The sequence below is a fragment of the Larimichthys crocea genome, chromosome I, assembly GCF_000972845.2.
Source record: "Larimichthys crocea isolate SSNF chromosome I, L_crocea_2.0, whole genome shotgun sequence".
Taxonomy (NCBI): Eukaryota; Metazoa; Chordata; class Actinopteri; family Sciaenidae; genus Larimichthys; species Larimichthys crocea.
Window position 1 is genome coordinate 22,738,012 of NC_040011.1, and position 23,524 is coordinate 22,761,535.

The window sequence follows — 23,524 nt, forward strand, 5'->3', positions numbered from 1 at the left end:
ACACAGTCGTAAAGCAGTGAGGATGGTTTATTTCTTTTGGGCTGTGGAATGCTCCCCGAAGAGAGTCAAAGATGGCTCTGCTTACTGACTCTCCAGTAAATGACATTTTGCGGCATCATTTAGATGATTGGATGTGTGTTTGTACAAATGCAACACATGAATTTGAAACTTGACTATGAAATGAAATTGTAAGTTTTACGAGAGATCAGATGCCAAGAACAATTTTTAGTACAGAAGGGTGAAGCAGCTCCAAGGAACTCTTTGAGTTAAAAATGAAAAAGTCTTTATTTAATTCGTAAAAGAACTTTATAACCAATTCCAACACGCTTTGGCCTGAGACTAAATTCCACAACACTAAACCAAAGAGCACATTCAACAAATGTCTCATGCTACCAAAACTTAATAAAAGCCCTCTCTGTCCTCTGTTCTTGGAGTTTTCTATATTGATTGTCTCTTGCCTCGATGCCTGGGTTACAAGAGCAAGGACGACATATTTAATTAGCTTACCTCCTCCTTTCTTGAAATTGGCTTACACAGACAAGCTGATTTATGTCCGTAGTCATGTATAAGTTGTCGTCTGTGAGGCTGCATGTTGAGCCTCACTTTGGATGAGCTGAAGACCATAATCCTTGCTGAATACTGTAATTTACCACCACACAGTCTGACAGCCGGGTAAATTACAGGTCTACCGTGTCTGTATCTATAACACCTTGGGTGCTGCACTGCAGTAACATGACTCTGAACATGGCGGACGAACCTGCTGCCCTCTTTCCACCTGAGGTGATGCCCTTTGGTATGTGGCATGCCCCTGCCAAATTTTTATAGACTTGAGATTTTTTTTTTTTTAATCTTTTCAAGGCTCTAGTACAGAGCACGACTTGTCAGCTTTCGCTTTAATTGAAGGGCATTTAAATTAAGTCTTAATTTAACTTTAGTTTGAATAAATGCAGTGGAATTCCTGGCACGTTTTTTGGCTGGTTTTTGCTGCAGGGGTAAATGCTTCTAAAATAAAGATGGGGGATTTTTATACCGCCTCTTGACCTGCATGCCAAGGATGACTTTGCAAGTACCTGATTCCACAGCAAGCTGCCACAGCTTTCCTTGTGCTTGAACTGTTGTCTGGACATTTCCCTGCGAAATCTTTCTCAAATGGTTCCAGACCTTCCTGGCACTGCATGCTGATAGCAGATAATGGCTTGTTTGACTTGATGGCCAATAAAATGCGACTGACATGCTAGACTGAGTCATTTCTTGTGCATGTGAATGGAAACATGTGCCAGTAGGGCTAAATGAGGTCACCAGGAGGTCAGCCAATGTAATGATGAACAAAAACACAGGCAGTGATTGAGGAAATTTGATCCTGCGTGGGGCAGAGAACTCCCAGCAATATACAAGAGCTTACTGCCACCAAGAAGACTGAAAACTTTCTTTGGAAAGAAATTAATTATTTTATTTTGAGAAGCAGGCAGTCTTTTGGAGTTTTATGGTAGAATAATTTAACCTATTTAGATGAATAACCTTTTAGACTTTAGAGCAAAGAATGAAAAGGGCCATGTGGCATAGAAAGAGACATTATTGGCTGTAGAAGGAAGCCCTACTTTTCCCTTATTACAGAAATTGGTAAATGTACAGTTTGAATGAAGTTCATACTATTTATATACTGTTGGCTCTGTTTGATCTGTGTATTTCTGGTTTAACACTCTGTTATTTCAGTTCTCTTTTGGAATTTCTTCACTTGGATGAGATTCAGTCATCTGTGCAGCTGCAAGAAGCTTCATGATATATAGTGGCAACTCAAGTAGATATCCATTATAGGACGCAGTGAGTGAAAGCATATACATGTGACCAGGTGCACAGCGTTATGACTTGGTCTCTTGTCACTATCTTAATGAGCCGTCATTCAAAATAGTGCTGGAACCTTTTCTTTTTGTTCTGCATATAGCCTCACAGGACTGATGTATTATTATGTGTGCAGGTGGTGTGATGGCCCCTTTCAGGGCTGCACCCTTGTACTAACCTGTTGGCAATTGAACATGTCAGTCTTGTCTGATTAAGCGCCCTGGTTACATTTAGTCTCAGCATTGGTAACTAGCTGTGGGAATCAAGAACCAGTTCCAGCCTACAAGCTTATATCTTCCTTTTACCAACGTGACTTCATGCTTGCAACAAAGAGTCATTGTGTAGAGGAAGAAATGGTCAACGCGTGACTTCACTTCATGAGAAAAGACAGCAGCGCTAATTGAAGTGTATGTGAAATCATAATTTAGCGTGGAAACACTAGCAATGCATGGGCTTAAATTTCAGAAACACCATGTACTTGACTTTCTATGCACGAGCGCTGCTGCCTCTCAACCGAGCAGTGCGTCTATTACCAAGGAAACCGACATCCTGGGTTAACACTAATGCTGGAAACCTGTGGAGGTTTACTTTACAATAAAAATCAAGTATAATCACAATTAGTAACCTTTCTGTATCACTGAAGCAAGTTTGAGTTGAATGCTCAATCTTTGCGTGGGTGAGCGTCCTCCACGCTCACACTTATTAATAAAGGCCTCAATGGCAAATCAATCTTTAAGTCGTGCAGCAGGTGAGAGAACATAAAAGACTCCAATTCATTATTTTTTATTTATTTATTAGAACCAAATGATGTGTGAAGTATTCCATGTTTGAAAGAAGCTTCAGTGTGTTATATGTATTCCTGCTTGCCCCACCCCTCGCCTGGTTCAGTCCCACCACAACAGGTTTGACTGGAAACCGTTTCACATCCCGTTTGAAAATTCAGCAAGAGGCTTGTTTGGGCAGGACTGTTTTCATGTGCTGTGCCTCCAGCGTAACATGAATTAATTGTTAAAGTGTAATCATTTCAGTGTCTCGCCTGGTGGTCGTTTAGCATGGCAGGAAACATACAGTGCACATAAAATGTAGCTGCTAATCTAAAATGATTTTCTCCTGCAACAGCTATCTTTGCACAGTTGAATTAGTGCCCCATTAAACTCAGAGCTTCTCAGCGCCGGGCTTTGTCTTTTCTCACTTTCTCACTCACTAAGCCACATTTATCCAAGATAAAGTAGAAAGCGTTATCTTTATTTGTCTGTTAGAATAGAAATAAGAGTGTGTATAATCGAACGTGGGACCTAACAGTATATTTCAAAGATTAAATAGCAGCACTCTTTTCAAAGGACTGTTGTTTGCAGACCGTTGGAGCTGACTCTCATCCACATACTTGTGTTTAGGAGGTTGGCGCTCTCGTGTTTTTTGGAGCCGGGAACGCTGCAGCTGTCGAACAGACGTTTGTCGAGCGCGGGTTTACTGGAGAGCCTGAGGAGAGGGCAGCGAGGCTTGGGTTTCTGTTTTCTTTATGGATCAGATGACCTAAGATGGTGTCTTTGCAAAGAACGTGCCATATCAAAGACGCTGCCATTCTAAAAAATCCTGGTTGATGAGCAACGGACCTCTCATTTCTCAACACGCATGCACACACGCTGCCTCGTTTGTCATCTGAAAAATTAATCTAGAAGGCAAACAGTCCCTCTTTTGTACATAGGGCTCTGTCTCCTGTGGCTGGTATCCAGTTCTGTAACGAGCAGCAGCTGGCTCAGAGGCCTGTACTCGGGAGCTGCATCCCTCAGCCTGATGAATGTGTCATTTGTTGCTTGTTTAGCACTCGCTTTTGTTCAGACTCTGAACCATCCTCTCTTACACACACATAAAAAGCCTGAGCACACACAATGCTCAGCTACAGTTTATGTAGCCCACTTAATATCAGTGCAAAACCTAGGCCTTCATGATTGCTTTTGGAAAGAAAGAAAATGGTTTTTGGAAGGCATTTGAACATTTGTAGCCAATGAAAGTTCTTGCATTCTTTTGTAGTACTTAATAGTAGTTCCTGTTACACCACAGTCATCAAATACAGGTTGGACAACTTTCCCCCTGTGGTTGTTTTTAGTGCTTTATCTGCAGGAGTAGGGCAGTAATAATGCCATGACTTCACAGTTGACATCCAAGCCTTATGAAGTGATGTCTGCTGATGACTAAAGTGGAAATTGTAGCTCATCTCCCTCCAACTGAACGATTTTTAGCCTGTTCTGATTTGAATGTTATTTCTTTGTCTGTTCTTTTGTTTGTTGCATATAGAAAAAGATTTTTTTTTTTTTTATCCAGTCAAGTGCTTTATTTCATGGTGGCTGCAGTCAAATTTCTGTCTCCTCCTCCCTCCTCCAGCTTTCCTAGTCACTGTATCTTCATAATTGGTGTGTCAGCGACCGTGGAATGTAGGAGAAACTGTTTATCATAAACTACAGCGCAGAAGCATTTTTCTTTTGTTCCCCTGAGAAAATATTCATGATAGAGTAGCATCTCCAGAATTGGGTTGTAATGCACACTCAATGTTTTTCTTAGTCTGTGAATAGAACAAGAGAAACATCAAGTCATGTCTACATCAAGACAAAATATTAGATGTCACATTTTGCTGACGTCACTGACTGGTTGAAAAATAGTTCTTTTTGGTCCACTGAAGTCTCTTTTTTAAAAAAAATTTTATTGTCCCTGTTTTTACCCCTTCAATGGCCTCTTCCCCCTCTCAGCTTGTGGGTTTCCTGTCCCAACTGGAGCAAACCCAGAATGTCCAAAGAAGGATTGGGTCCAGTAGAAGTAGGAGGACCTGTTCGTGACGTCAGAGCATCAGAGAGTCACACACACACACATAGCAGGGAGCTCTCACCAGACGTCAGATTGACATTATATAGCCTGTGTCAACTGAAGCACTTGTGATTGTGCATTAGTTTGAAAAGCAGAGTTAAAAAAATACCAATATAAGTAGACTGAAGCATGTACAGCAGCTAGTTTGGCCTTCAAGCCAGACAAAAGAACATTAAGAAACTGACAGGAAACAAAAGGCTCGAGAAAGTAAATGGAGGAGGGGGGAGTGAGAAATTGCACGATGGGCTGAAATTTGATCTTTAATGCTTGAAGTTGGAGCCAGAGGACTATTGCGTACACTGAGAAGAGGAATGTACATTAGGATCATTAGGTGCCTTCAAGTATTTCTGCATCTTTTGAGATAAACTTGAAAGAATCAATGATTACATTACAGTTCTCCCCGTGGTTCTGCTGGAACAAGTAATCAGTCAGGTCTTTGGAGCAGAGGTTTAGAATATACACAAAATCTTTAATGGTTTTGAGAACTGAAAAGTACAAGTCCTCGAGTGGTTTTACTTACTTAAAGCTGCCATGCATGCTTACTGTGTATCTGTCTCTCTGCAGGACTGGTGTGGGAGGTGCAGGGGGAGAAAGGAGGGAGAAGGGAGGGTGGAACATGCACACAGTTACTGAAAACAATGACAGACTGAAAGTAGGTTAGGGTCACTGAGTTTTTGCAATGATTGAGCAATTATATGGTATAATGCTAGGGAGTCATAGCTTATAGCTTTATTATTTAATCTGCCACTCTAATATAAGTGTTTAAGTGTTAAATTGGGAGGTTTTGTTTTTACATATAACTAATGTTTTTAGATTGTAGAGAGCTAAACCTGTCTGTCCATATATTATAATGAAGTCACAAATCCAAACTCACCCCCTACTTATCTAGGGTGAGCAACTGTATCATAAAATATTTTATGGTTGGTAATTTGAGCCATCCCAAAAGTGTGATTTATAAGAAAATTGTTCTTCTCCCATAGTTATTATCTGCCATTTATCAAAGACTTATGTTTTCAGAGGTGTGAATGCCTTAATTCCATCAGTTTTATCACAGTTGAAACATAACAAAGGCCTCAAGGACAAAGCGAAAGAAGATTAGTGTGCGGTACGGACGGTGGAGGTCTGCTTATCTTAAACAAACTCAGAAGCAGATGATAAAGAAAACCCATCGCTCCTTCTGTTTACCAGGATCTGTTGTCCAAACTGTCAGTACCTGCTTGGGAACTCTCGTTAAACTAATCAGGTTTGTTATCTGGCTCCCAGGTGCAGTGAGCACCGGCCCTGCGTGGAGTAAGATTTCACAGCCTTTTTATACCCACACAATAGCAGTCAAATGAACAGAGCACTGCCTCAGGCTTGGTGACAGGGTCTGATTCATATTATGTACAGGGAAAAGTTGTGTTATATAATCAAAGCAATCACTGTTAACTGTTCAAGATGAAAGGACTTGTGCTAAATTTTGTTGCTGATTCTTTTCAAGCAAACCTCTTTAAGAGCAGTACATAAAATGTTCAGTCAATAATGAGATGCCTAAAATTAAAACTTTAATTGTCTTGCTTTAAAAAGGTCAATGTTAATTAGTCCATGTACAGCCTGGTATAAAAGCCTGGTGTAACCATTAGGGAGAAGAATGCAGCTGCTTTTCCCATAGTTGGAGGCCTGTTAGCCATTGTAAAATAATGTATGTCAGTAACACTGAAAGAGACTCTAGTGATATATTTTTCCTGCCCCAGTAACCCCAGAGAACCATGGGAAGTGTAAATATAAGCATGCAGAAATGCTCTCCTTGTCCCCGTACTCGTCCCCACACAGACCACGAACAGATTGTTTTAACATGGAGGAAAGTTCACTTAATGCCCATTAGCCGAGGCCATTATGGAGCCATTTTTCCACGTCTCGGAGAGGAATTCCCATTAAAGATCATTCATTAAGACCCACTGTGATAATGTCTCTCTTTTTTTTAGAAGGATTTCTAAAGGTCTGTGCTGGGAGCATGTAGTAGGATAATAAGTGAGGCACTGGAGAGACGTTTTTACAGACCACTGATGTGCTACAGGCATGGAAATTATGTCTTTCTTGCTCTCCTCCATCTCAATCCTTGTACATCTTTAGTCCCAACCACAGATTGGCTCCTGCTGATTAAGACATTTTAGACATTGTTACAATCTTGTGTCTTATTTCTTGAAGGCTCTCTGCGGAGACTGGTGCTTTCTCTTTTTACGGTTTCTTTTGATGAGCGTTTATGCATTTGGATGTTGCAGTACATGAATAAGCAACAGGATGGGTATATTTTAATATAATGTGTTCATAATTTCAGTTTAGTGAAATTGTTGTTTGTATCCTCACACAGCCACACTTCAAATTATTACAGCTGAAATTGATGCAGTTATGTTTTCCTTAGTTCTTTATGCTCTAAAATGTTCATGAACTCCTGCTGTTTATGTCTGCTTCCAGCAGCCAGAGGGTTTATTATCCTCTCGATTTCTCTGAAAAGATTTTTTTTGTCGTGGCTGGCTGTTAATTATTCAGTACCTTAGGAAATTAAAGGTTGACTTAACCTAATTATCCAAAGGTACAAGGTCAGTGGATAAATACTGGTTATGATGTCAAGGTCAGACTTAAGATAATAATTCAAGTTGTACTGCAGGAACACCACTCACCATCAAGTATGACCTCTACGACCACTGCCAATTATGGATACATTTATCTTTTATATCTTTTAATATTCTTCATATAGTGCTCTATATATTTCCCAATTGTCATCCGACACCACTAATGTCCATTTCTTTTCTTTCAGGATTCCGTAAAATCAGCCTTGATGATCTGCGCAAGGCTTACATTGTCAAGGATGTGCAACAGTACATCCTTCACAGGCTGGACCAGGAGGAGGCTCTGAGGCAGCACCTGACCAAGGAGACAGCTGAGATGCTCAACCAACTCCACATCAAAAGCAGTGGATGCTTCCTCTACCTGGAGCGTGTGCTGGATGGTGTGGTGGAGAACTTTATCATGCTTCGCGAGATTCGTGACATCCCTGGAACTCTCAATGGCCTCTACCTATGGCTCTGCCAGAGACTATTTGTCAGAAAACAGTTTGCCAAAGTCCAGCCTATCCTTAATGTAATCCTGGCCACTTGTAGGCCACTCACAGTCAAGGAACTGTACCATGCAGTCTGGACCAAAAATATGACACTGACTATGGAGGAATTTCAGAAGAAGATGGACATTCTCTCGAAGTTGTTGGTTGATGGCCTTGGTAGTACTAAAATCCTTTTTCACTACAGTTTTGCAGAGTGGCTACTGGATGTTAAGCACTGCACCCAAAAGTACTTGTGCAATGCAGCAGAGGGACATAGAATGTTAGCAATGAGTTATACTTGCAGGGCAAAGCAGCTCAAACCACTCGAAGTGCAGGAATTTGCACTGCACCTTGTCAATTCCAATCTACAGATTGAGCCATTTAATCTGGCTCTTTGGATGGTTTGGAATGGAACTCCTGCTAAAGACTCTTTGACAACCTCGATACCAAGAGAACAGGAGGTCCTGCAACTTCTGGTCAAAGCTGGAGCACATGTAAACAATGAGGATGACCATGCGTCATGTATTGTACAGCAGGCCCTTGAAAGAGAGGACTCAATACGGACATTACTTGACAATGGTGCATCTGTGAACCAATGTGACTCCAGTGGGAGAACTCTGCTGGCCAATGCCGCATATAGTGGAAACCTTGATGTGGTCAACTTGCTCATATCTAGAGGGGCAAACATGGAGCTAGAAGACAACCATGGACAAACAGCACTTACGCTTGCTGCAAGGCAGGGCCATACTAAAGTGGTTAACTGCCTAATTGGTTGTGAGGCCAACATAAACCACACAGATCATGATGGATGGACAGCCCTGCGTTCAGCAGCTTGGGGTGGACATTCAGAGGTTGTATCTGCTCTGCTTTATGCTGGTGCCAAAGTGGACTGTGCTGATGCTGATGGTAGAACTGCTTTGAGAGCTGCTGCTTGGGGAGGCCATGAAGACATAGTGTTGAACCTTCTTCAGCATGGGGCTGAGATCAACAAGGCAGACAATGAAGGAAGAACAGCTCTCATTGCTGCAGCATACATGGGACACAGAGAAATTGTTGAGCACCTCTTGGACCATGGAGCTGAAGTTAATCATGAAGATGTGGATGGGAGGACTGCCCTCTCAGTCGCTGCTCTCTGTGTTCCTGCAAGTAAAGGCCATGCTTCCGTTGTGAGCCTTCTGATTGACAGGGGAGCAGAGGTTGACCACTGTGATAAAGACTGCATGACTCCCCTCCTCGTGGCTGGCTATGAAGGACATGTCGATGTAGTTGATCTGCTTTTGGAAGGTGGGGCTGATGTGGATCACACAGACAACAATGGTCGCACTCCTCTTCTTGCTGCTGCATCAATGGGCCATGCCTCTGTTGTCAACACATTACTTTTCTGGGGGGCTGCTGTTGATAGCATCGATGGTGAGGGAAGGACTGTGCTGAGCATTGCATCTGCTCAGGGTAATGTGGAGGTGGTCAGAACTCTGCTGGACAGAGGACTGGACGAGAATCACAGGGATGATGCAGGCTGGACCCCGCTACACATGGCTTCATTTGAGGGCCACCGCCAAGTGTGCGATGCCCTCATTGAGCAAGGTGCTCGTTGTACAGAGGTTGATAATGATGGTAGAATACCGCTGATATTAGCTGCACAAGAAGGACATTATGACTGTGTGCACATTCTTCTGGAAAACAAGTCGTGCATTGACGAGAGGGGATACGATGGGAGGAATGCTCTCAGGGTGGCTGCACTAGAAGGCCACAGGGACATTGTTGAACTGCTGCTGAGCCACGGTGCTGATATAGATCACAAAGACGCAGATGGACGCCCCACACTTTACATATTGGCACTTGAAAATCAGCTGGGCATGGCAGAATATTTCCTTGAGAATGGAGCAAATGTGGAAGCTTGTGACACTGAGGGCAGGACCGCCCTCCACGTGTCCTGCTGGCAAGGGCATGTTGAAATGGTGAGGCTGCTGATTAACTATCATGCTGATGTAAATGCCTGTGACAATGAGAAGCGATCTGCCCTCCAGTCTGCTGCATGGCAAGGACATACAAAAGTAGTGCAGTTTTTGATAGAGAATGGCACACATGTGGATCACACATGCAACCAGGGAGCAACAGCACTAGGCATAGCAGCACAAGAGGGTCACATTGATGTTGTGCAAATACTTCTTGAAAATGGTGCTGATCCCAACCACGCTGATCAGTTTGGACGCACAGCAATGAGAGTGGCAGCAAAAGGTGGCCATTCAACGATCATAAAACTTCTGGAAAAGTATGGGGCCACAACTCTAAACGGCTGCAATCCTTCCCCAGTACACACCATGGAAGAAAAAACCTCATTGGCCGTGACTGGTAAAATGCAGTCCCTCACAATTAAATCAAGTAGCTCTGGCAGCACCGGGGCAGGAGATATGCAGTCGTCTGGACGTGGTCTACCCAATGGACCTGTCCATGCTTTCAGTTCACCATCAGAATCTCCTGATTCTACAGTAGACAGACAGAAATCCTCCCTATCAAATAATTCTCTCAAGAGTTCAAAGAACTCCTCCCTGAGAACCACATCATCCACAGCCACAGCACAGACTGTGCCAATCGACAGTTTTCATGGACTTACCTTCACGGAACAAATCCAACAGCACTCACTGCCTCGCAGTCGGAGCAGGCAGTCTATTGTGTCCCCTTCCTCTACAACTAAGTCCATTGGTCAGCAGCCATCATCTCCATCGAATGACTTTGACTGGTCTCAGTTAAAACCTAGTCTCAAATCAACAAAGGGAAGTAAGACCGGAAATGGGACATCTAATAGTAAAGGTGCACTGGGAGACAAGAAAAAAGTCAAGAACAGCGGATCAACCCAAGGACAGGTTCTGGAGTATGAGATGACACAGTTTGACAAAAGGATTGCCCTCAACAAATCAGTAGCGAACATTGCAGTGAAGGATCCTCATTGCAAGATCATGATTGGTGGTTCGGTTCGGCAGGAAAGGGGGCAAAGTCAAGATCAATTCTTAATCCAGCAGCAGAGCTGTTCTGAGAAAAAGAGGAATGGCATCATGACCAACCCCAACTATCATCTACAGGGTAATCAGGTTTTCCTGAGTAGGGTATCAGTTCCTCGGACTGTACAGAACAGAGGCCACCAGGATGTTCTAGAGAACTATCCCATAGGGGAAACCGAGCTAAGCCTTAAACAAGCCCTGAAACTGCAGATTGAAGGATCAGACCCTGGGTTTAACTACAAAAAGGAGACTCCATTATAGCTGGTAAGAGATACTTTTCAAAATAATCCTCTAGTATGTGCTCTTGTTGAAATACATCAAGCATTTGTCTCAAAGTTGAAATTGAGGTCAGGGTGATGGTACATAGGCAAGACTGTGGCTTGTCTCTTCATTTACAGTGGCTAATATATAGGCTGATAACTGACTTTTAGTTGATACTGGATTGCATTCAACACAACCACCATTAGTTGAATCAAACTTGCATGGAGAATGCCTCAGTCTCGATAAGCAGACTTGTTTCCTCCCAAACAAAACATTAACCTAAGCCATTCCTATATTGTTTCAGATGTCTTGAATGCCATTCGTCATGCAGACATTGGAGGGAATGTGCCAAAGCAACTGTTTTCATCTGCATATGAAAATACTCGTTTTTGTTTTTTTTTCATCAGTGGGAGACCTCAAAATAATACCTAGGGATGATTGTTGAATGCTGCCTAAGGCTTACGTGAACTGATACATCGATGTGCCTACATCTGTTACAGCCTTCTTCATGTATTCATGCAAACTATCATTTTAATTTAATGTTATGCTATTTAATAAACAGTGTATGCACTTTTAAAAGAGTAAAATGACAGACATGCATTTGTTCTATTTACTTTGTATCCCATCCATGTTTTATCAAAGTAATTGTTTGAGAGAAACATACCAATGCTTTTTTTTATTATTTTATATTTTGTTTGTTCTGTCTACTTTTTCACACTGACAGCAATGTACCACTGAGTACATTGTCACAAACTACAGGACATAACAGTAGCTGATGCCATGGTATGAATTTAAGCGCATTGATAGTCTGCCTTTCTAGAGACCCCAAATAATCTGTGTTAACCTTGTTCAGTGTGCTAAGCCTATGTTGTGTGTAATATGTTAATAGCTATGGCAATTTACTTCATGAGTATATACAAGCATATTTATTTTTTTGGAAAAAAGCCACTTTTGCTGCATTTTGTGTTGCATTACGCTCTGTCATGGTGCTGTGTTCAGAAGTTGCCTGCAGTTATTTTGGACTCCCAATTTTGTTGGCTTCATGCGTTTGTGTATTATTACAAATAACTGAGAAAGAGAGGTTCATTGGAAATGTTAAAAAAAAGAAAAGAAAAAAAAAACAGTCATTTTGTCCCTATGGGATTTTTCAGTTGCTTGTGTGTTTATAATTTTGTGTGTGCAAAAGAATATTTAAATAACCCATTGTGTACCGTTGACAAAAGTTTGGTGCTAAATGCAGTGATTTCAAGTGAAAGCAGCGATTTAAAGAAATGCATTTGTCTGCTGAGTGACATGTATAACCTACTGCAATGCAAGAAACAGAATTCAAGCTTTGTTTCCTTCTTGTCATGTGGTTATTTTTCCAGTAATTTCTGCTGGATCTTTCAGGGGCATGACTCAAAAGGGTTCAGCCATTCAGACAACTCATAGCTGTGAATGATAATGTTTGAAATACAGAGTTGTAAAGCCAAAGTTGAAACAACACAACTCTGTCCCACCTTCTCCCTGTGAGAAGCGGACTATCAGTTCAACAGGACTTAACCCCCGCGGGAGATGGAGAAGAGGAGGTGCTCGACTGTGACGCTGAGGGAACTAAAACATCTGTTTCTCATGAACTGTGTGGCGCTGTGTTAGCGTTTGCAGGCTGTGTCATATTTTTGCAGGCTTTTCATATTGTCAACAGTGAGCTATTTTTTGCCCAGAACCGGGATCGGGGGGAGTAGAAGCCTATCGCATGCACAAACACTTATCAGCCCTAGTGAAAGCTCTCAGCTCTTCAATACTACAGTAGCTCAAACATATGCCATGAAGGGTCAATAGAAGGATTCAAGGCAGGCTCGGGTCTAGAAACAGTGTTGGGAAAACATACTGTATAGTCTTATTAAGCAGTTATCTTGTTTGTCTTGACTGTGTTTTGTCTGTCATCTTTGATTTGACTGTCAGTGATTGGATTGTAAATAGCTTACCATGTACATTCAACTTTCATTTAAAAAGAATTCCTGTATTATATGAAGTGGAATTTTCTGATGTATATTAAAGTGCTTAATAAACATATTTGCTTTACTGCTGAAAAAACAAATCTTTCTAATTTCTTCACACACATTCATGGCTGCATATCAACAAAATGCACTGAACCGACAAATGCAATAAAATGACAGCCCGGAGGACATTTAAATTAATATATCTGAATTATACAGAAGGCAATTTTTCACTGCTTCATCTTACTTGTCTAAATTCAAGTCAGACTGATCGATATGTCTGCGGCAGAAAAGCTTGTGTTAGCACTGATGCTTCATTGACTTTTTTGGCATTTTTTTGAAGATGGCTAATAAAACAGCCAAAAGCAAGATAAGTGGGTGAGAGAGGAATGGCAACTATCAGAAACAGATAAATCTGCAGTGACTGTTTGTTTCCTTTGAATCCAGAGGCCTTTTTTTTTTTATTCACCCCTCTATTGGGGATTCAAAACCACAGGCTATGCTGGTAATATCTACCTCACTGTTGGTCATTTAATGGTGGAGGGCCAAACCAGGACACTGCAGGCATCACAACACATGGATCAAGCTGAAGTGGAACAGACAAGTGTGCCAAGTACTATGACCGCCCCCCTTTCCTTTCAGTTCACTCAGTTCATGTCAGACAAACAGGAGCTACAAAAAGAGATCAGATACAGAGATGGCTCAATGATTTGAGGATTTTAGTTTAAGTTTAAGATATGTTTTATGAAATCTTACAAAATTGCATATTTTATATATTAGGCACTGTAACTTGATTCCTTGACTGTCATGATGAATCATGTCTTATGTCAGTTCAATCCAAAAGGGACGCATAGCAGTTTAGAAACTAGCTTCAGCTGTATTTTAAATGTATTTAACTGAATGAGCAGCATTTTTAGCTTTTGGGCTGAGGATATGAGTTGTTATACTGACTAATTAGGCTTAACTGCCATCAGCCAACATTTCATGAAAAAATGTGCCAGAGCAGCTAAAGTGGTATTAAGATTTTTGGACTATCAGCACAGCCTTTTTCTGTATGTTTTGAGAGGGTGGGTGTTAATGAGGAAACCATCTGGTACTGATGTCATGTAATATGTACTGTCCAAGCTTGGAGGATCTCCTCATGAACCATGTGCCAATGGCAACATCTGGTTCTTCTCCACCCATGCCCTTGTTTTGGATACAGTGCTAACAAGCTCCCACGCAATATACACAACATGGCGACAGTTGTGGCCGACTCATTCCAGACGAAACTTTAAACCCAATGGCCTTCATCTATGTGCCATCAAGAGCTTAATGCATGAGTGTTTTCATTCCAGAAAAACACTTTAGCAAAAGTGTTTTCTGTTTAGCACTTTTTGAAGTGAAATCATGCTGCTCTGTTGTTTGTTTGCACAGAAAGCTGCCATCACATGGCTCTATACTGGCTGAAGGTAATTATCAGAACAAAAAATGCTGTTGATGCTTGGGTCCTTGTGTGGAACATTCTTTTCCAGCTTGCCTTTGGAAGAAGAAACTTCACAAGAATGCAACATTGAAAATATATCTTTGCAGTTTGGCAGGATGTCTTGTTTCAAACTCCCCGTGATCACATATGTTGTGCTTTAGCTCATCATCACAGAATACAGATTGTTGTCACAAGACAGTGATACATTGGCCTTTTCGACTTTTTGGCTGTGTACTACAACTACAGAGTGAGGTCTGGAAAAATCAGTGAGGGTTTTCAAGAAACTGGAAAATACAAGGCCAAAACTAACAAAAAAAATACACATTCAAGTGTATTCTTTGCCATAATACTGTGGAATGAACAACAATGCTGAGAAAGAGGTTTTCAGGTTTTTTGACACGTTTTTAGGACATACTTATCAGCTGTGGATAAAATGCTTGAATATGTACATTTGCAAAACTGACATTTTGCAACTCACACAGCATACAGTAAGTGCATTAGTGAGACTGTTCAAGAGTACATCTTATCAGACCATTTTTATTTCCTAAATGTTAATTGCTGTTCTGGGAAACTGGCATCCTTACAAGCATCAATAGTCAAATTCTGCAGATCAATGCCAGCAGTAATTTGGTAAAAAGGCAGCCAAGTGTCCTGTCCTGTGACTGATGGAGAAGTTTCATAAAAGGGTATTTAAATCTGCCCATCTATTTTTATAATGACACAAGTGTAGCCATGCCCTTCATCATACCAGGTTTTGAAATTAGATTGACTGCATTTGCCAGTGTTGGGAGCGTTCAAAATGTGAGCTGAAAAAGGTGATTTTCTTTTTCCCTTCAAACTCGCAGCAATTACTTGACAATTCAGAGAAGGAAACAACTGCAATTTAAATATTTGGAATGGAAATTCATGTTGTAGTTAGAGGTCCAACTAACCTGAGAGAGGCTTTAAATACATTCACAGCTACATTTACTAAATTACTTAGTCATTATTACATACTGTTTCTCAGAAAGACTTTGACCACACTGCACTGATTGTTTCAGAAATAAATTTTACTTAATAAAAACACATCCTCTTTTAAGCACATACAACCTTCTGTACATACTGTGGTATAGGATGATCATTATCTTATGATGCCTCATGTTACCAAACATTTAGCTAGACATGTTAGTTAGGTGTTGCCTTGATCACTAATAATACTTCAATAAGGAATTTAAAAGGAGATTTAGGGGGCTCTACAGAATATGGCAGAAATGGAATATAATATGCTTAACTATACACCGCCATGTTCCTACAGTCCCCAGAACAGACAAACTAAACACTAGCTCTAGACATGGTTTCACAGCATGGTCTCACCTTCACGATAGCAAGGAGGGGATGAGGCAACAGGGTTCCAATAAGCAACTACACAGCTAGATGCCACTAAATCCAACACACTCAATCAATCAATGTGGTGAACAGAAAAAAAAGTTACTTTTTTGCAACATATTGCATCATAATAAGGCATTTCATGGCCTTCATGGCTAAAAAGTCCAGTGATGCTAATATGGTTTTAGTTAACAGAAGCTTATGTAGTCAGTGAGTTAGCCAGAGATAGTGATATCTTTGTTCCACCAGTTGCATGTTTGGTTGATTGCCCACATTTTTGCCCTGGCAACAAACCGTATGTGAATACCATGACATTACATTCCACCACATCTCTGGCTTTAGGAAGCACGCTTGATTTGGGTAACACAGATGGCCAAATAAGCTTCATCTTAGCCTCAGTTGAACTATTCCTAATGAAACTAGGACTCCCCCATCAACATGCACATGTCACATGAGTATTGCAAGACAGACTTGAAAAAGCCTGAACATACCCTGTAATACCAGTTGCTGGTAACCCTATAACCCTTCATCCGAATATCCCAATATTCAGTCCATGCAAGGATGTGTGAGGCTCCTATAAAAAACAATTGATGCTCGCGATACCAGCCATTATTCAGAGAACCGCAGTTGCAATTGCAACTTTTGATTTAGTTCCAACAACCACTTATGTAGGTTTAAAAGAGAGAAATCTTTCACCCTTCTCAAGTAGTCATCTAGTCATTTATATTGATCAAAAAACCCATCATCCCCCTGCAGTTACATTATGATCGCTTTGTGCTGTGGGGCAGTATAAATCTTAGTTATAGCTACTATAAACTTTTGGACTCCCACAATGCCAACAAGTAGTAATCACAAAGCTGGTTTCAGAAGCTGTTGTGACAGCCAGCTTTCTGTATTGTATAGTTTTCACTGGCAACAGTAACACAGTGTGAGTGTTTGAGTTGAACAAGACTATTCAAGTCTGAATTTGTGTCAGTGTAGTACAGCAGGTGCGGATTCATGAGCTCTTTAGTTACCAAGCATTTATAAGACGGTCTAAGAAACCAGCCTGCGCTCACATATGAAAAGAACTGAATGCAGTCGTATGAATACAGATTTTACAGAAGATTTTTTCAAACCATACCTTCCCTCCTATCTGTTGCAGTGCAGCAGGAGTTTAATTCAGAATTTGGATAAAGAAAACAGTGCCTAAAAACAGACAGCTATGAAAGCAGCCTCCGCTCGACAACAATGCAGTAACTCATGGCCAACAAAGCTGGAGAATGAGAGATTAAGCATACAGTATTCCTCTTTGTTGCCTGTTTACATAATCCCTACAGTCTCTCATCAAGAAGCGTGGATGAAAAGCTTTCATCTACTCTCTTTGGAAAACCTGTTTTCTTCTTTGAAGCTTGACACAGTGGCCCAACGTACACACAGGTGTTCCACTTTCACTGAACAGGATAAACACCTGATACGAAAATCAAAAGTCAAAGTGTGTGTCTCTGGTGTGACAAAACACTGGAACGCCGGTCTTTTGAGCGTGGGGGAGTTGGCTATAGTGCACCGTCATACTATGCATCATTAATCATTACAGCTGAAGCCAAGGACAATAAATGGACTAGAGCTCTACACAATGAAAGGACTGTGGCTCCAAAGACGGAGATATTCTGGTGCAAGACAAAAGCAGCTGCCTGTAAACCAGAGAGCTCAGTATTTCATAGCTCAATGCTTCCTTTCCATTGCGGTTGCATTCAGATGCAAACCTTGTATCTCCAAAATGTCTGCTTTTGAGTAACTTAGAAAAACTGCTCTGTAGACAGCTTGGACACAAGCCAGTTTTGAAGCCATTCAGTGTCTCTGAAAAGGTTTTATTAGCCTAAGAGGAGAAGAGAATTTTCCCAACCCATGAATTATATATTCTTCTAATTCACCCTGTTGGAGTTACAAGGTTTGCATCCAACAGTGATGATACGTAGGGGAGTGGAATCTGCAAAAGAGTGATTTGAAAGCTTTAAAAATGTACAGGGGAAACAAGAGAGCAAGCTGTGTCCTGTTTACTGGGTTGTACAAAATACTAATCGTTAAAACAAGATGCAGTGACAAGATAAAAAATAGCATCGCAAACTAAATGTTGTACTCAATGTAAAAAAGTTAAAGGATGAAGAGTTCACAAGTGAGAAGTCACATTTAGCTTGTGGCAATGTTTCAATGACAGAGGAAAATTGTGAGTAATCAAATGTGCCAAGTCCAATAGTATTCTGATTATTATTCCATTGCTGAAGTACAAACTTACTCAAAGCTGATTTTCCAAGGTTTGTCTTAATCCTTGGAACTTAGAAAAGAATGCTGTCCACACTATGGGTGAGTCACAATGAAATTTGGAAAGTCTGGCAATGCACGCTCAATGAAAATATAAACTTAACACTTGTTTTTGCTCTCATTTTTCATGAGTTAAAGGAAAAGGTCTAAGACTCTAAGAAGGCTTATTTCTTTCAGATTTAGTTCACAAGTCTGTTCAAATCTTTGTTAGTGAAAACTTCTTTACTTTACCTTTAAGTTAACCCTTCTACCTGACAGGTGTGGCATGTCTTAAGATGCAACATGATTATGACACAGGTGTTGCTTGAACTGGTAACAATAAAAGGTCACTCTAAAATGTGCATTTTTCCTTGCAAAAAGACATTTAAACTGAACTATGGATATTTCACACAGGGCTGCAGATATCATTTTTTCCCCAAAGTCATGACCCACACTACCACTGATTGGCTAGCACTTGGCACTTTGTTGGAATATTAGGGAAATATTAGGGAGAAGAAGGAAGTCTTACATATATTCCTTAAACTAAAAATAAACTGTTTATATTTTTGTTTAAACAGTCAAACAGAATATGTCGCAGACAGTAGGCGTAGACAAATTAGAACTCAACCGTCTTCTTTCATTAATGTAAAACAAAGTGTGTTGAATGTGAATATCTGCATAGAACAGGAGAAAGTTGACCATGGTTTGCTCAAACATCATTGGAAATGGGGCAAAATGCAAAAAGGGGCAGGACTTGGGACGGCTAAATTATCAGCATTCAGTCATAATTACTAATGTAAGACGGCTAAATTATCAGCATTCAGTCATAATTACTAATGTAAATAATAATAAACAAAGCCAGGACTTAGTATCCCAATGAAGTCTTTAAGAAACTCATCCACAACATACTGAAATCTACTTAACAGGTCATGTCTGGACCACCTACAGGCAGGTTGAATTCCATGTTTTGTCCTACGGTATCAAATGTCACGACAGATCAATAAACCACAATGTTCATTTTTTATCTTAGCTGGATTGAACATTGACACACTGTGAAAGCCCCTGCAGCCCCTTCCTTCCTGGTTTTACTGGAGCTGCAGCATTATGAGTACAGCACAAACAGAACAATGAGAAGCAGATTTGCTTGAAACACTGTTTGCCCATCAAGCTGAGAAAAGTAAGCACCACCTGGGTGTTTTATTGGTACTGAACTGCTAAATCGGCTTATTATGCAGAGCTATTATCGCCGGGAGTTGAGGAAATTTCACACTGTTGGCAAAGGTTTGTTCTCTCTCTCACTCCCTCTCACTACCTGGCTCTGTCTCTTGTTTTGGCTCTGTTTCATATATTTTTCTTCTTTCACGTCATTTTTTTTCTTCTCTTTAGTCTTTTTCTGTTTTCTTGCTGCTACTCTCGCTCTCTTTGTTTCTCTCTCTCTCTTGTCTTTTTTTCCTCCTCACCCTCACTATCTCTGTATTTTGATTTATTTCTCTTTCCTGGTCTCTGTCATTTCCTTTTCCATACCCCCATCCATTTTGCATGTTTTCTTGGCTTTGTCGTTCTCCCTTTGACCCCTTTCTTCCATATTTTCCGCATTTTTCCTGTCTTTGTCTGTTTGCTGTTTTCCTGTTGCTCTGCTTCTTCGTGGCTCATTCTGCCTCTTCATATTACTCACTCTTGTGCTGTTTATTCTGTTATTGTGGGGTTTCCTCGTTGTCTTTTCATTTTTCTCTCTGTCCCGTTTAGACTTTTCTTCTTACTCTTATTTGTTATGTCCGCCTTCTCTGTTGCTCTTTGTCTGTTTTTATGCCCTCCCTTGCCTTTTGCTCTCGCTGCCTCTCTTTCTTCCCTCTGTCAGCAGTGAGCAGTCCTCGCCGCGGCTGTTGCAGAGTTCATCTCAGGACAAAACCCCACTCTGCTGCTGGTTCTGTTGCACACACACCGTTTGTCGACCGAATCAAAGTCTTGGGTGTAACGGGGCCCGGGGACAGATGGAGAACAGTGAAGACGAAACAAAGACATTCTCTGAGGTTAACTGATGCGCAGAAGCAGTGCAGGGGGAAAAAATGACAAGAAAAGCCAAGGCTAGGATGCCACATGATATCCCAAATTTATGCAGTTCAACTGTGTTCTGCACATGAACGTGAAAAAAAAATCTGGCACAGCTCTGCTCTCTTGGCTTCAATTTTGCGATCTGTTTGCTCCGTCTTGCTCCTGCCAGTATTTAAATTTGTTTTGTGAAGAGTGCTTAACAGATTTGACCTGATTTGACTTTTGGAGCAGATGTTAATCAGCAGTCTTAAGACCTTACTGGATATCAGTTTTCACAATGTATACACAACAGCAGAGTTAGAATTAAAAGGAATCAGATTCTAGGTGGCAGCTTTGGGACAAATATATCAATATTCAATTTGTTTGTCTCAACACGACAATGATGCAATAAGATGAAAGAGAATCACACTGAAGGAAATTCAGCAGGAACACTGTTGTTCTTTGGCTCCAAATGTTGAAATCCAACCCAACCACTGAGATTAGCAATGCTAACAGTGTTTCTCTGGAAATGGTAATGCTGGCACTGCATCGTATTTCCACTTAACTATAATTTAGCTCAAGAACTATTGAATGTATTTATCAAATTCCAAGGAAAAATTACGAGTTTTGAAGCCAATTTGACATGGTGGCCAAATCAAATCCCATCAGCTTACATTGCAAAAACAGCAGCTGTGAAACGTTGTATAGATTTTTTTATTTCAGCGTCACAACCCCCGCGAAATGAATCATTCCACTATCAAAATGAACTATTTGGTGTGATAACAGTTGGAAGGTCAAGAGGAACCTCAAAATTAAATCATTTTATCCCCATTTAAGTTAGCAGATGGCTAAACAGCGGCCAGCGGAACACTCTTGCTTTCCCTCACAATGTGGAAGTATGAGGATTTAAGTAATTTTATGCCCAGATATCTTTTTTGGCTTTATGTGCCACTGAACAGCTTCAGTAAGAATGAACAGAGGCTTGCCTCCAGTGGTGTATCCAATTCTCTTTATACATCCATGATATTCACATGAAATATGGTCCATATAGTGATGGTCCCCAGAGGATGATTCCTAATGACTTTGCACCAAGGAAAGGTCAAAATTATTTGGATTTTACGGCTCATAACTAACCCTCAGTGCTTTCATCATCCTTGTTTCCAGCCACAGCAGGCAAATCTAGTGACTAGCTGGCGTTTGCATAGCTGTTACTATATGTTAGTATGATGAGCTCAAGTGCTGTGTCTGCATGCAGCCTCACAAAGTCACTAGCATGGCCAAGTGGGTCTAAGGATCTGAGAATACCAATGTTTTTTTCTATATTTTTTAGGATTTTATTTTTCCAGCATGGTTATAGGCTTTTACTCTTGTGTTAACCTCAGGGTTACATTTGCATAACTGAAACTCCATGTTGCTACACAGTTGCTACAGTCTTAATAATGGTTGCTGGCTGGAGAGTCTATTGTTCCTGTAGACATTCACTTACCACTATTCAAAACTGTGGCCAAGCTTTTGTGTGTGATACCAAACCCTGAAACGAGCTGCTATTCAGCACAACCAGTGCATGGCTTTTTGAATCTGGACTCCCCTAAATGTGAATTAGGCCTGACCTGGCAACCCTGCACTTCCCTTTACATTTCACTCTTTCCCTCTCCTCATTAGCACCAACCCTATTCCAGGTCAGTACCTATGGCACAGAAAGAACATCCACTACACACACACACATACTCTCTTAAACACTTCTTCTTTTTCTAGTCACACACTCTCTCACCCTGTCTTTGTCTTGCTTGCTTGCTTTCTTTATCCCCATCTCTGCCATGCACACACACAGGATGACACACATATTGCTGATCAGGGCAGTCGAGCAGGCAGGAGTCTGACCTCATTAGGAACGATGGCAGCCAGCCAGGGGAGGGCCTGACGATGAATGACCAAGAAAAACTGGTGAGGGAGCAGGATGGACTGATCTGCAGAGCACCAGGAGGAGATCTGAGATCTTTCATGTGCATGACAGATTTTATAAATACTACTCCCCTAAATATGTGGGGTTGAACTTTATGGATTAATTTATCAATGTCCCCCTCAGATTCACAAGGCTTCTTATTTTTCTTGGACTAAATACAAGCAAGAGACTTATATGTGTGCCACAGCTGTTTTCATCAGGATGGAGGACAATTCATTCATTCATTCAACACCAACCTTGACAATGACACATTGATTGATTGACACGCATACAGAGAGGTCGTTGTTGAATTCAGACACACTGTTTATGTTTTTACATTGGTTTAGGTAACAAAATGTAGGGCAAATATGACAACAATATAGTATAATATCATTTGATTTGTGAGGAATAGCAGCAGAGTTTGGAAGTGAATGCTGAAGACAAACTGGGGCATCTTGTCACCGAACATCAAATGTTTGCATTTTAACGTACTAAAATAATGAATATGAGAAACATCAGCATGTTAACATTAGCTCTGTGAGCACTTGAGTACAGCCACACAGAGATACTCGCATAGTTGTAGACTGTATGTAGAATATGAAGAGGAAGATCAAACATAAAAACCAAACCATTTTTACTGCAGCATACAGATAAAGCTATAAAAACAATAAAAGCTATGAAGAGCAATACAAAGCTAATGCAAAATCTATTGGCATAAGGATATATTTAGTACTGACATTTAAGTATTATGTGCTGGATTATCGTACTTTATTGACATACAGATATAAGAAGCCATTGCTGTTTTTGTCATATATGCAATATTTTCAAAGCAGCCAACAGTTCATTGCAATACAGTTCCTCCTTTTCTGCTAGACAATAGCTTCTATCCATCTTGCCACTCTTTCCATGGCTTTCAACAGGCACGTGTTTGCATTAGCAGCCTGTGAAAAATCTTGTTTCTTTCCCACATTTGCCATTCAGACTTTGGAAGTAACTGCATGGAAAGAGAGTATAGTCAATCACACGCAGGCAAATTCTTACTTTGTCTTCTGGATTTATGACAAAAGTTAACCTCAGCTGTGCGGCTGCTCTATATTCAACAGATATTTTACAGGTAGTCTACTAAATAAATGGAACAGTTATGGAGTCTGGAGGGCCGACATGCTGCCAAACCTCACAAATGATAGATTACGTCTAGGCTACAAGGATGTATAGGCTTTCCATTGCTGTCAGAATATGTCCAGTTGAATGCATTACCAAACCCTATGCTGGAATCACTCAAATCCTAACCAAGGTCCACAGACATATTAACATATAAATGAAACTACAGGCAAGATCCTGCCCTTCATTTCCTATCTGTTTACATCAGTGATGTGTGGTCAAAGAAGTTTGGAGGAGGAGACACTAAAGTGTTTTGTGGAATGG

The 23,524-nt window shown here is 40.8% G+C and overlaps 1 protein-coding gene across 1 annotated transcript in view; it reads left to right on the forward strand.

The window, feature by feature from the left end:
- The window catches only part of ankrd50 (ankyrin repeat domain 50), a 32,671-nt gene extending 20,868 nt beyond the window's left edge, over positions 1-11,803 (forward strand). Inside the window, exons 4-5 of the mRNA XM_010747322.3 lie at positions 7,496-11,040; positions 11,342-11,803. Of these exons, the coding sequence (XP_010745624.2) occupies positions 7,496-11,037 (3,542 nt within the window). The 3' untranslated portion in view covers positions 11,038-11,040; positions 11,342-11,803. The remainder of the gene's footprint in view (positions 1-7,495; positions 11,041-11,341) is intronic.
- Positions 11,804-23,524: the final 11,721 nt, after the last annotated feature.